The 14,909-nt window shown below is 34.5% G+C and overlaps 1 protein-coding gene across 5 annotated transcripts in view; it reads left to right on the forward strand.

The window, feature by feature from the left end:
- Window positions 1-14,909, forward strand: part of LOC129222250 (hemocyte protein-glutamine gamma-glutamyltransferase-like) — a 60,543-nt gene that overhangs the window by 31,242 nt on the left and 14,392 nt on the right. For all 5 annotated transcript variants that reach the window (XM_054856747.1, XM_054856732.1, XM_054856739.1 and 2 more), the window contains 7 exons: window positions 759-971; window positions 2,455-2,718; window positions 4,135-4,253; window positions 4,915-5,022; window positions 8,968-9,145; window positions 9,531-9,669; window positions 11,055-11,158. In XM_054856747.1, the coding sequence (XP_054712722.1) occupies window positions 759-971; window positions 2,455-2,718; window positions 4,135-4,253; window positions 4,915-5,022; window positions 8,968-9,145; window positions 9,531-9,669; window positions 11,055-11,158 (1,125 nt within the window). The remainder of the gene's footprint in view (window positions 1-758; window positions 972-2,454; window positions 2,719-4,134; window positions 4,254-4,914; window positions 5,023-8,967; window positions 9,146-9,530; window positions 9,670-11,054; window positions 11,159-14,909) is intronic.

Genomic DNA, 14,909 nt, shown 5'->3' on the forward strand with positions numbered 1-14,909 from the left:
TTGATCTCATTCAGCTGAAACATGGTGTTATGATGAAGCCTCGAATATTCCTAGTTCCTGCACAGGAAAATTATAATTTACGTTGCCTCATTTGAACGTACGTGGGGCTCGTTTTAATAGACGTAAGTCATTGACATTTGGTACACACAATTCTTGAACAAAGGGATGAGCGAACGAAGTTCCCAATGAGAAAATACTAGTTCAAAATTTTACCACCAGGCGAAAAATGGGTGCTTGGAGAAAAAAACAACAATAAAAAATATATATTTTTAAATCCATACTTTAACTAATGGGATTTCTATTTGCTTCAACCACATCTTCTAAGAGTGCTTTATCTTGTTCAGCAGCATTGAGAAAGGTTTCTCAATCAACTGCAGCAATTTGTCAATGAGAATTGCTGTTGATAATAAAGTTAAGAAGCTGTCTCCTGACGGTAAGCAATTTGAACAAGCATTATCTTATCGCACATTTCTTTTTCAATTCGATCATATTATAGCATATACATTAAGTTTCAATGACATACGTTTATTGAAATGAGTTATATGTAAGTCTAAACATGGTAGCTTTAATTTTGATCACTCTGTACTTATAATGAAACGCATTTACATTTAAAAGAAAAAACTGTATGATGCCAATTAATAGCTTTCTTTCTTTATTTCATTTTTTTTGTGAGTATTAATAACGAAAATATTCACACTTCAGATAATTTAAACAACGATAGATGACTATACATCTTTAAAAAACACGTTCCTTTTCAGCCGATCGAGCGATTCCTCTACCTATTGAAGTATCCACGGTGGAGTTCTACTGCAAAGATAATGCAAAAGCACATCACACAGAAGCCTATGATTTGGTGGAAGGCAAAGAGCCCGTTCCAGTGTTTCGTCGAGGAGAACCTTTCTACCTAGGTATCCGTTTCAATCGGCCTTTCAATATCAACACAGATCAAGTCAGAATCGATCTCACTTTTGGTAAGTTCCTTTAAATCTGCAGCTACCGCTTTAATTCAACTAAAGAAAGATATTTCAGGCATTTTCCGTTAGTTAATCTGCAGCAAACTGCAAATAATGTTGCTACATAAGATAAAATCCCTCAATTCATAATTTTTTTTTTTGACATGAGCAAAGTGCGAATTTGTTAAGACTGCAGAAACATACTTTTTCCGCAGCCATTACCTGGAACACCACGCATACGGAAAACTACCATTCGATTTTAGAAGCAGGATTATTGCCATTCAAGTGGACATTTCTAGGTTTCGCTATACGTTGTCCAGTAAATTTATATATTTTCTTAGTTGTGTTCCTCTATTTTTGTACAGGAAACTATGTTTGCTATTTCTTTATGCAATATTAAATGAATACGGTTCAAAATCTGAAATCACAGTTTCATCAACTTCCAGTTTTTTTCGAAAGTTTCATTAATTTTTATTGACATCCAACAGGTTGGTAAAAAAATTATTCCTTTGATATTGGTGCTTGTGCTCTTAATGAGTTTAACTATTCTCACCTTCGTGGCTAATTGAATTTGCATCATAAAAGCACGTGGATGTGTGAAACCACTGATAACATCAAAATCTTTAATGGTAAGCTTTATGTTTGGTGAAGTGTAATCCATTGCACTGACTGCTTTTTTCTTCAGGGTCATTTTTTCCTGATAATTTTCTTTTTTGAAAAATAATTTTTGAGGGAAAGAAGGTTACACTTTAAAAAGTTATATAAGTCCGTTCCCGATTTCCATGGTCCTCGGCAGACCACAGAAGTAGGGCTCAAAATAAATAAATAAATAAATAAATAAATAAATAAATAAAATAAATAAAAGGAATTAAAAATAAAAATAAATAAATAAACAAATAAAGAAATAAAAATAAATAAATAAATAAAAATTAAAAATAAAAATAAAAAAAAAATAAATAAATAGACAAATAAAAAACAATTAAAATTCATGTTTCCCGCCATGAATAGAAATGAAGCAGTTTTTCTCGTAAGCTCACTAAAGAATCAATGCTTCCGGCGATATAGCGGTCAAAATGGATTTGATGACGATGATGTAGATTCCCATATAAATTCTCATCCTTCTAGACATCATGTGACTTCATTTAAAGTTTTTTTCTTTATTTACATGTCATCATTACCACAATAATGTCGTATCTCAATCTTCCCCTATATTTTGGGTTAAAAAAAAGTAAATGAACAAAAGAAAGAAGAGGAATAAAAGAAAATCGAGATACACTACTATTGAAGTGTCTTTTATTAAATTTGACTGCCCACAAAAATAAAATTTTAGCAGTAGCATTCATGCAGTCGCACGTTTCACTCTGCGATCTTTCGTCAAAACAGTTCGATTGCGGTGACTTGGAGTGGGAAATAGAATCAATAATAAAAACGAAGATCAACAAATTCACATTATTTGGAAAAATAACGTAAAACTGGTCATTAACAGATCTCTCTTTTACAGGTCCCAAGAATCAGCTAAACAAAGGTACTTTGATACTCCTGCCAGTAACTAGTCAGAAAAGCTTCACTCGTGACCCCTCCAAATGGGATATCTGCCAAGCACGGTTAGAACGGGCCATACTGACCGTACAGATACAGATACCATATGCAGCTGGTGTGGGCTTGTGGCGCATGAAGATTCAGTCAAAGGTTCCTGGAAGTAACAAAATCAACGTCTTTGAATGTAAAGACAATATTTACATTCTGTTTAATCCTTGGTGTAGAGGTGAGAAACTTTCCTTACCTTTTTTTTTCTTCGGCTTTCTTCAAATGATTTCAACGAAAACAATCATACTTTTTACCATGTAGGTGTAAAATAGTAAACAAATAGAATACGTTTCTAAAATAGTCATAAAGTATTGACAAATCCACTATGCCCTGCCTGATGTTATTTTGAAATGCAGTCGATTATTAATGCCTCCTCAACTGACGAAATACAACGCTCTAACGACCTGAAGAATCTCCCAACTCTCTCTCTCTCTCTCTCTTTCAAACTAACCCAATGAAATGATTCATGAATTCTGAAATGTTTGCAGTATTTTTTTTTTTGTGAGCTATTTGTCCATTGTCTTCCATTTTTATTCAATGTATCCAAATGTTGATGCCAGTTAGTATAGGGGACATAGCTCATAAATATTTCCGTTACTGAACAAAGAAATATTATTTAATCATTACTTCTGGAAATCTTCAAAATTTAGCTGCATTACATCGGAGTAGAACAAGGGCTTAATTTTTAGCAATAGAAGCACAGAATCCTTATGCTCTACAGAACATACATTGACATGTAAAAGATAGAAAAAAACACTGGTAAAAAAACTATAAAAAAAAAGTACTAGAGCTGAACTCGCATAGAAATTATGCTCTGTATCCCGGGGAGGTCTCGTGAAATTTTCAGTGCTGAAACATTCGATTTTATCTTATACAGTGGACTGCAATTCTGTAAGAGGGCGGCTATTTAATGAAAAATATGATTTTCATAACATGTATTTAATGTAATAGTCCTAAGGAGCTGTCCATAAATAAGGTCACGTTTTAAGTCCAGAGAGTCGTTCATGAAATAGTGGCAGTTTGTGACAGGGGGGTAGGGAAGGGGTAACAAGAAGTGTGATATCGCGTATTTTTATAGTATTTTTATAGGGATATGTTTATGAAAAATAGCGTGACCTGTGACAAAAAGGAGGGGAGGGGGCAAGGAGGAGTGTGACACTTTGCGACAACGATGGTGAGGGGGTAAAAAATGTTGAAAAAAAGGATGACATCATTTATGGACAATCCTTAAGATTATTTTTCTGTAATTTTTAAAAACGTTTTTTCTCACAAAATTTCACGCTCAAAATAAAACAAATCAGCATTAATGCCAATTTTTGTTTTAAGACAAAGCCCACTATTGGTTCGTCACACTCATATGTAATTCATGATTCAAGCGATCTACATAAAATTTTAAAATATTTTAAACAACAGATCACATACATGCAATATACAGACAGTTCGGTAATGCCACAACTCACATGTTAGATTTTATGTTAAAAAAAAAACCCTTCCAATAAAATCAACACGTTTATAAAATAACTATAACATCAGTTTGTTTTTTAGTATATATCATTCCACTAAAAAATTGAATGTCTTATATTGATATTTTCAGATGATCCCGTCTTCATGGCAGATAGCAAAGATAGGCAGGAATATGTACTAAGTGATGTTGGTAAAATTTTTGTCGGAACGCACAGTCAACCAGTTGGTCGTCCTTGGGTGTTTGGGCAAGTAAGATAATTATTTAATCAACTTACAAAAAAATGAAAAGTGAACTTAAGTAAGAAAAATTTATTCGTAAAATAAGGGGAAAAATAAATCAAATAGTAAAAATAATAAATGTTGAGTTAAAACACTTTTGGGAAATAAGAATAGGACGTAATTTTAGTATAGTATTTCAAAATTAAGCGAAAAGCTTTGAAATTCTTTATTTGGCGTGATGTGTTCAGCAGTTGAAAACATATTTTGAAACTTGTAACAATAACTTGACTCAGTAAAACAGAAAGCAAACCAGAAATCTTGAAAATAGTCACGTTAAAAAAGAATTGAATTTTATTGATTACACATTTTGAAAAATTATAATTGACGCAAAATGAATGAGTATGAAAACTTCGATTAAAGAAAAGCAAACTGTCAGAAAATTATCTATTAATGACAGTCCCTATTTTACGAAAGGGCAACAAAGCAACTGCGTGAAGGCCAGGGCTTCAGAAGGCCCGGAATAGTTTTAAATATTTAGTTAGTATCAGTATTTATAGTTGTTGTAGTATTTAGATAATAGCAAATTAGATTTAATGAAATGTGATCAAAAGAGTGTGGAAATAGATTTTTATTGTATACATTAAGTATAATCGTATCGGCGTCAAATAACACACTATACAATATTTTTCAGTTTGCCGAAGCTGTACTGCCAGCAAGTGTCTTTTTACTCGAAAAATCAGGACTTGATTATTCTGCTAGAGGTAATCCTGTGAAAATAGTGCGAGCTATATCAGCAATGGTAAGATCTTAGCATGTACAGCTAAACAATAATTAAGTTGTAAAATTACTTACAAATTTATTACAAATTGTTTAAGTTGATTCAATAACTAAGTTGTGGAATAGGATGGTATGAAGTTGCTTGGTTTTAACAATTCAGGTTGATCCAGAAGTAAGTTAACTTTTCAAAACTGGATAATTCAAATTGTAATGATGAATTGAGGGTGGAAAAGATTGTTCAACATGCTTGAAATGAAATGTAATTTTAATATAAGTTAATTTTAAAAAAAGAAGTAAATAAAAGGTAAATTGAAAGAGCTAGGTACAATTTTAAACATTAATAATTGGTATGAAATCTGTTTTTAGGTTGATGCTGTCCTTAACAAATGCTCAAGATATGAGCATAAGCCATCAACAACATTTATAGTTAACGGACAATATTGTGTGCAACACGTCTGTAATAACGGCGAAACGTTGTTTTCAACATCCCCCTACTTATTAGTCTTTCTTGCAATAATTTAAAATGGGGAAAAATTTTTAACGATTTTACAACGAACCCGACTTTGTGCCAGCACATGCACCAATTCTTGAAACTCTACGTACAAACAAAATATATTACATAATACAGTTATAAATGTCATTGATACTTGAGTACCTATTTTCACGGCACATAAGGGCAAAGGTGTCCTGCTTCTAAGGGCTATAGTGCACCCCCCTCAAATGTTACAAAGCTCCTCCCAAGTATGAAACTATCAAAATAAGAGCAATAACCCTCTGAAACAAGTCTTTAATCCCAAAACTTTCATGCTTTAGCAGCAAACATCAATGTTTTGCGAAAAACTGGCTCCCTTCACCCAACGTGCACCATAGGTGAAAGATGGTACCCTAGGTGAGAAAAATGGCACCTTTATTGCTTCCTATAGAGATTCCTCCCCCCCCCCGTGTTGTGTGTGTTTTTGAATACAATTGTGTTTTATTTATTTTGATTTATATATACGAAGGCATTTGATCACATTTCAACTTTCGAACATAGTTTAGAAGTGTTCATGACTTTAATTTGTCTGTTCGTGCACTAACTTTCTTATATTCACACTTGGATTGCTCAGTAATTAATATGTTGTTGACAACTTTTACTGCATGATTCGTACTGAAAATGAACAGGGAAGGTATTTATCAATCATTTGCCGGAACAGCCAGAAATATTAGGTAACATTAGATTAGAATCATGGGAAAATAAAAGCGTTTCATAAACGTTGAAATTTTTAATCGAGCGTAACATATCAATACTTATTATAAGATTCGATATTTGAGTATCCTTATGAGTACAAGATGAATACTAATTTAAAAGCCCTTCTTTCCAATGTCAAGTTTTCCGTCAGATTAAAAATAAAAACGAGTAGATAACTACATTCGCTTTATGCAATAACGCCTAAGAAAGATACGTTAACTGAAACACGATGTGAAACTCATAAGTCAAACACTGAGTAGGGCCGTTCACATGACGTTTTTCTACTTCGCATTTTCTCGCTCCGGCTCTGCAAAAACCCGGATCGAAAAATTCCTCATTCACATGTGAAAAGCTGGTTTATCCCAGAGAGCGGATTTACCCAGCATCCTTTGCGAAAATCCTAAATGGAGAAAGTAAACCGTCACAGTTGGCGCAGTGCATTCTGGGTAACAACCCGGCTTTTCTCCTACCCCCAAGCAGGAGGAAAAAATTTCCAGCATTTCCCCAGCAAATAACCGGCTTGCGGTCGAAAGCAGGGTTTTTCCTGGGTCGAAAAGCGTCATGTGAACGGCGCTAGTGAGAGAGATTTCTTTTCAGGCGGTTTCCCCCCCCCCGCCTTTGCTCTGCTGCTCTGTTCGTTTCCACTACGTAGTTATTTCATTGAGAAGAAATGGATATTGGTATATATGCTCACGTCGATGCATTTTTATTCCGGAATTAGCCATTCAATTATCAGCTGATTTAAACGTTTTTATTTTTAATGTCGTTGTTGTGCAAGATAGTACTGATAGATAGTTTTAGGTAACAGTTTTGCAGGATATAAATAGCAAGATATAAAATATTTAATAAGGTAAACGAAACAATAAGCAGTTGTCAACATACTTTAAATATGTTCGAAAGCTTTAAGAGCTACAATATGATCAAATGCCTTTACTTACGTGATATTTCGAAGATTAATCCAAGAAATTTTCAGTTTTGTAATTCATTAAATGTGAAAGTAAATTTCGTTGCAACTTCCTTCGTTCGCCATTCAAAACTGAAGTTGCCGTTGGACGATAAGTCAGAGTGCATGCGCAATGAGTCGCTCTCCTATTGAATCACTTCTGTCAACGTCGTTCATCCACTGAGGAACCAAAAGCACCTTGACGACACTTCCTAGCCTCCGTTGCACCCTGAGGCTCCGTGATTTCACCCTAGGGTGAAATTCTTTACACCTGTGGCACTTCTGGTTTTAACAGTGTAGTGCAGGTTTCTTAAAATGAGTGCCGTGGCACAGTAGGCTCCCACAAAACGTCAGCTGTATCAAAATATATATTTACATAATAGAGAAAGACTAGGCTTTAGTGAGAAAATTCTAATTCTTCAAATTTCGCCGTCCCCTGCCCTTGGGGATAAGTTTCCAGATTTCTTAGTTTAATATTCAAGGGTCTACAGGGTTTGGCTTATACCTCTCCCATATTTGGAAAAGATGCTATAGCAGTTGTGGGGCGGAGATACGATGGTAGAAATGGTTTAGAAGATAGCAATATATATGCCATTAGCAGCAGTAGCAATGTCATGGCAAGGTAAGCATCGTCATGCGTCGTGTGCATATTCATAAAGGTGATTTTTTAATAATTCCTGAGCAATAATTTCATTTCCGGTTCTAATTTGATCGATACAATCATGTTCCAGATTAAAATAAAATATCATGTTTGTGTTTCAAACTTTAGAGTCACCGGTACTGCACTGAAAGCAAATATGCCTGGCCGAAATGCGGCGAATGTGTGAATGTCCACCCAGAAATCTCCAAAGCGTTTAGCACTGCAATATGCAGCGGCTGAGTTTTTCTCATAGCAATATAAGAAAAATCCTGCACAACGTAAACAATTTTCTAACCGAACAGGATAATTTCAGCCAAGCTGGATCCGAATGCGAAATTCCTGAATAGTTATAAAAAAAAAAAAAAAATACGAATATACTTCCCCTCTGCTCATGCTCATCGTGCCATGGTGTTGCTACTACAGCAAATATGGCACGTATACTGCTATCTTTCGATACCACTTCCACCGTAATCCCAACAGAACTCACACAGAGCCTTGTCCAAACACGGGATATGCTGATGACCCTGAATTTAAATCTCGTTTACTTTAGAAAAAGGTTAAGCATTGATAAGTGAAGATGCCATCTGAATTTAAAACTATATCAAAAATAATAATTGAACCTTTATGCTTGAAAAGTAAAAGAACAGACAACTTCGTTATAAGTTACAAATTTGCAGGAGTCTGCATATACGTGTTTCGGGGTTACAAGGGAGCTAGAAGGGGGGGGGGAGTCAATGCAAAAGAAGTGAGCTTATGGATGAAAAGATATAGAAACGGCAAACCCCGACAAAGAAAAGGGGATCCTTGTAATCACAAACTACATGTACTCAGTTTCCTAAAAATTCATGCCTTTTAACGTTTTATATTCTTTTATATAGCAAAAACGTTCTTTGTAGAAGAATTTTCCATACAAAATCTTTTCTTCCTTTTTTATACCAAATCTTTTTGCACTGAAAGAAGTTAATCTGTTTTTGGGCAGATCAAATCATATCCAATCAAGAAATTAGTTTTATTTTTATTCTGAAATTATAAAATTTTTCGGTTTGTAATTTTGTGATATAAATAATTAATCATTTTGATAGCTAGACTGCTCTCTAACAGTATGCACTTGTTTGTTTCTTTTTTTTTTTTAATTTCATTTTTTAATGTATCACAGGTGAATAGTAACGACGACAGTGGAGTTGTAATTGGGAACTGGTCGGGCAACTATGAGGATGGTACAGCGCCTTGGAGTTGGACAGGTAGCGCAGCCATATTAGAACAATTTCTAACAAGCGGAGGAAAGTCCGTCAGATATGGACAGTGCTGGGTATTCTCCGGTGTGTGTACTACTGGTAAATACTGGCTTTTCAACAATCATTGTACAAACTTAACACTGCATTTTTTTAAATTTGAGTTATTTTTCTCCTTTTCCCCTTTTACAATACATTTTTAAAATGTAGTAGTTCTGCTCAAGTTTATAATGAATTTGTTGAAGTTAAATACCGTTTTATTCCGCTGAAAAAAAAAAAAAAAAAAAAAAAAAAACCGCCACATTCCAACGTTTCTCAATTATTAGTAAAGAATCCAAAACGCGTTTCTTGAAAAACTCATTTCTGCACATATTGCTTTTTACTTTCCCACGGCAGAATGTTTTTTAATTCAGACAAAGTACTTAATTTAGATTTTCACATTTGCTTTCTGAAGATAGTATCACCCAACTGATATTAGGTATTTCAGTTTGCAGAGCTTTGGGAATCCCTTGCCGAAGTACAACGAATTTTGTGTCTGCCCATGATACTGATGACAGTTTGACTGTGGATATTTATCTTGACGCTGATGGGAATAAACAGGAAGATCTCATAATGGATTCTATCTGGTAAGCACAGTTGACAACAGTACACGTCATTTGAGCGCCCTTTCCCTTGATAGATTTTTATGTGATTTTGTAATGTAAATTAGGTGAAATTAATGAAAAACACTCTAGCAATGCTTTTCTTTTTAAAACTGCAAATAGAAGCAAACACCATATCAAACCAATTAATATAAAAGTTCATTAGCAAACAAAAGCAGAATGTCGTAATCTATTTTAAGGTTAAAATTTGTTTCTCCATTTCATTGTTTTTTTTTTTTTTTTTTTTGAAATTGCACTAAATGCTACATGAACGATAAATGTTACTCCCTATTCATCTATTCATCTTCGGTTAAACCAGAGGTGTCTTCCCAAGAACGAGACCCCCGTCCCCCAAATGAAACCAAAATTCCATCTAAACAATCACACCTCTCCAAAAAATTCAATGCCTCCGTTTGCGCCATTACTCCCCTCCCGTGAGCACCTCTGGTTAATCGTTACTTCTAAATGGTATACGATTAAACGACGGTACACTTGCCCTGCAAAATGTTTGGGAACTTCAACTCAATTGATTGAACCATGAGAATAAATTTCTTAAAATAAAAATCCAGAGCACGCCAAACCACAATTTCATCACAAAATAGTCTGACCTATTTTAACATCGGTGTCATTTTGCTCTTTCGAAATTATTATTACACTTCCTTGCGCATTCTTGTTAGAAATAATTCAAAAGCATGAAAAGAAAAATGTGTCGATTTCGAATCTTCCTGACAGTGAAAAAATAAATTGTTAGCCTCTTTACAAGTAGAGCTTGATGGCATTGTAGTCAAAATGCAGGTTTTTAAACGAATTCTCGCAATAATTTTAATAGTCGTAGCTTTTTTTTACCGGCACTACAAAAAATAAATCTTGTTTTTCTGCTTTTAAATATTAAAACAAATATTTCAAGATTGTTGTAGTCGATAGAAAACTCTTTCACTTAAACAGCTTTCACATAACTTTTTTTTTTTTTAAATATTGGTCAAATTTTTTTTCACTTTAGAACATATTGCTATGGGTAGGTTTACAAGACATCCATATTTTGCTTGGATAGTCAAAGTTTCAGTGCTCCAGCCGGAGTTAAATTTATATTCTACCCGAACTAAAAAAAAGTCCAACTTTCTTTACCACACTACTGTACGTTTCGCTGCCAATTTTGAATGACGTTTCGACTGATTTGGAAACGTTTCTAAAATGATTTTTTCCAACTAAACTTTCATAAAGATACTAAAAGTTCTAGGGTCTGAAATATGAACCCAAAGACTAGTAGTAGAAATGTTTTTCATAAAGGAGTTTTTAACGAACGAAATTGATTTAACGCGTTTTAAGTTCAAACTTTTTTTTTCGTACCAAGACTGATTTTTTTTCATCAGGAACTTCCACGTTTGGAATGATTGTTGGATGGCAAGGTCCGATTTACCATCTGGATATGGTGGATGGCAAGCTATTGATGCAACACCGCAAGAAACAAGTGAAGGTACTTCGCTTTTTTACATCAAGTATTAATTTTGGTAGGTTGATTACGTTTGTACGTTTAGCAAATGGATATCATCGAAATATTCCTAAAGTAGCTTTTGATTTTAAACATAAAATATAGAATCACAGAGCCATTAAAAGTATTAATAACACACACAAATTCGAGTCATGAATAAAAGTATTAAGCTAAAGGAGAAGTGTAAGACTTCTGATGATTTTTTTCACTAAAACTTTCAAAGGATATACGACTGATGAAAAAGTAAGCAGTGCAAGTGAGAATTTTGGACAATTTTTATTATTTCGTTTTTTTTCCCTTTTTCCTTCTATTTTTTTTTTTTTTTTTTTTTTTTTGAGCAATCACGATTGCTTATTGCTTTCATTTGACTGTTTTTGGCGTGTTATCATTTTTCCCACCGGCGCGGCGCCACCCTCTGCCAGCACCACCCGTCACGTCGGCCGGCCTCACGATGCTGCTCCTCTAGCGAAAACTGTCTCCAGGTTCCGTCCATATCCTACACACACACGCATACATACACGCACCAACACACACGCACACACAAATACATACACACACATACACAAACACGACCATACACACACATACCCCTACACACTACACAAACACATACACACACGCATGCATACAGACACCTACACATACATACAAATACATACAACTGCCCACACATTCATGCCTGCACACAGACACAAACACATATGCTTACACGCACATACACATACCCCGCCCGCACGCACACAAACACTCATACACACAACTACCCACACACTCATGACTGCACACTGACACAAACATACATGCCTACACACATACACATACCCCCCCCCCCCCCCCCACACACATACAAACACACACTCGTGATTGCGAAAAACATAATTTGAATTCAAGATGACAAAATTCAAATTATTATTATTTTTTTTTTGTCATAGCTTCTAGCTCCTGTGGAATGTGGCTTAAAATGCATGATCACCCACAATAATCTATCAATGCACTTTGTTCCATGACGAAACATCACTTGGGAACTTTTTGCTGTAGCAATCAAGTTGAAGGTGGCAGACTTTTTGGTGGCAGACAATTTTATTCCCTTTGAAAACTACTTCTTTCATTAACTATCAAGATAATTTATTAATTTATCTGGGTTGAAGTAGGTTGTAACACTTAATGCACATAATTTAAAAATAATTTTAGCTTTTAAGTAAATTAATCAATGACGAACTAACAGTAAAATGTTTTTAACGAGAGCAAGCTCACTTAAAAGAGTAAAAGTATTTTTTAAATTTTTATTGCTAAGATTATTTTATTTTATTTTATTATTTTTTTTGTTAAGTTCTTTTTTTTTTCATTTAACTTTACATAGTCAATATACAACATTGGTGCTAATTTAACGATCTTAGAATTTCTCTTTTGAAATTTCTTCTTTGTGAATTTCTAAGCCTTTTCATTCAGGTGTGTACTAATCCAATGCAAAGCTCCATATTAAAAAAAAAAAAAAAATCAATTTAGAAATTTTAAGGAGCAAACTGATAGATTGAAATGAATTTTTCTGTCCCTTATTTCATTGATAAATAAAAAAATAGTAGTTTGTAGCAATTTCTGGAAACTACTTTTAAATAAACTTTAAAAAAAAAAAAAACACAGAAAAAGAAAAAAAGAAAGCAAGAAACAAGGTCGAATTTGACTGCCGCAAATTTTACGCAAGTGCATCAGCGGATGCAACGAGAAAAAAGATTCATAAAATACGAGCATTTTGACGCTAAACATTCTACCTGTTTGACATTCTATCGGCCATTTGTTGAGCAATCACGATTGCTTATTGTTCTCACTTGACAGTCCTTGATGTTTCGGTTCCTTTTTCAGCTTGGACCAGGCCTGCAGCTCCACCGGCGGCGGCGCGGCTGGTCCTGAGCACTGTCCCCCGGAATCCACTTTTGCTGGGCGGTGGCGTCCATGTCCTACACACGCATGCTCATACACAGTCGCCTACGCGTGCACGCCTTTACACACATACACTCGCCTACGTGCACACACGTAAGCCTACACACACACAACTATATACACGTAAGCACCCAGGAGGAAGGACATGCTTGGGCGGGGGAGCCATTTCTAGAAACAATAACTCTAACCAGTAGAGTCTTGTCGCAACTCGTGATTGCGAAAAACATAATTTGAATTCAAAGTTTCGGAATTCAAATTAGAGTTAATTTTTGTTTTTCATCTTAATTTGCATATTTCACCAATATTCGCATTGAATAGAGCGTGGTTTTAAAATAAAAATATAAGCGATAACTGCCCATTTAATAGCACGTTTGTTTTTCCGGCAGCCAAGAATGTCCCGTGTATGAACGTTTTGGATTCCAATGGGATTAATGTTCCAAGATTCACCAAATATTTAAGCAATTGTAAATTTTACACAAAAGCATGATGTTGAACAACACCTGTGATGCAAACTTCGCTTGTTAAATCAAAACCTTTTGGCATCAATGTCATCCGCATATAATTTAAAATTGCACATTGAAGTAAGTCACGTCTTATATTTCTGACAGCATTTATCCTTACATATTATTTCTGTAGCCTGTTTTTTGTTCCTACGCGAAATCTTCCTCAATTCTTGACTGATTTATTTGATTTACACCTCATTTTAAAGCTTATCGTGCAGGTTAAGGACGAAAAATAGACCCACGGTCTAAAAATTGTTTTTTTTCTTTCAAAAAAAAAACCTGTTTTAAAGCATCGGACTAAGGTTTTCGGTTAAATTTATTAGCTTAACTTGCGTTGTGACCGACAGAGCTGAACGGCGCGATCGGTAGAGCGTTCGTCTGGCAACCAGATGAACGAGTGTTCGGGCCTGCCCTGGACAATCTGCTGAAATCGAAAAATTGTTCTTGCGTCATGCATCATGTGTACACTTACCGTACAATAAGTAAGGTACGTCGGGCAGTAAAATAAATGAGCCGTCAAAGCTCCTTGATGCAGCCTGTATAAATTGACTATTATTCGGAGTTTTTTTTTAAGCTTTGGCTCCTGCCAGAAAACTTAAGCAAAATGTAAGCAAAAATATAAGTATCAGGTTTAAGATTTCAGACTACAAAGTAATAATTTTTTGTTTAGAAAAAAAATCGTATAGTGAAATGAAGATTCATTTAATGACAGTTTTTGACTCTTTGTATGATTAAAAAATTTACTACCCCAAATTGAAATTATGCTTTTCAATTAGTTCGCTGATGAATATTTATTAGAATTCGAAGTAAAACATTGAAGTTACTAACAACTTCAAGGGTGAGACATAATATTTTTTTTCTTCTTTCGGCAAAAAACATATAATCAGTCACATTTTTACTACATTCGAAAGCTACGCTTAAAAAACGAACTTCGTTCAACTTATTTTTTACTTTAGCCGTTCTGTTAAAAAATGAAAACGTGCTGCCATATAAGTTATAACGCTTCAAGCAAGCTGCGATAATAAATTGTATAAGATTTCAAAAATGAAAACACTTCTCTTCAATATCTTATATAAATATTATAATTCAGTGATTATTTTTCTTTCGGTACGCGAGATTTTCTTATTTCTTGAAGATATTCCCCCTCATTTTAATGCTTATGACTGGCCGGCCAATGAAGAAAAATAGGCCTACTATCCAAAAATCAATTTTTCGGAAACGCTCCTTGATGTTGCAAGTCCTTGATTCACTCTGTAGTTCTTATGCAGTATTTTTTAAAGTAAAATTCTAATAAA

This window comes from Uloborus diversus, chromosome 1 (assembly GCF_026930045.1).
Source record: "Uloborus diversus isolate 005 chromosome 1, Udiv.v.3.1, whole genome shotgun sequence".
Lineage (NCBI taxonomy): Eukaryota > Metazoa > Arthropoda > Arachnida > Araneae > Uloboridae > Uloborus > Uloborus diversus.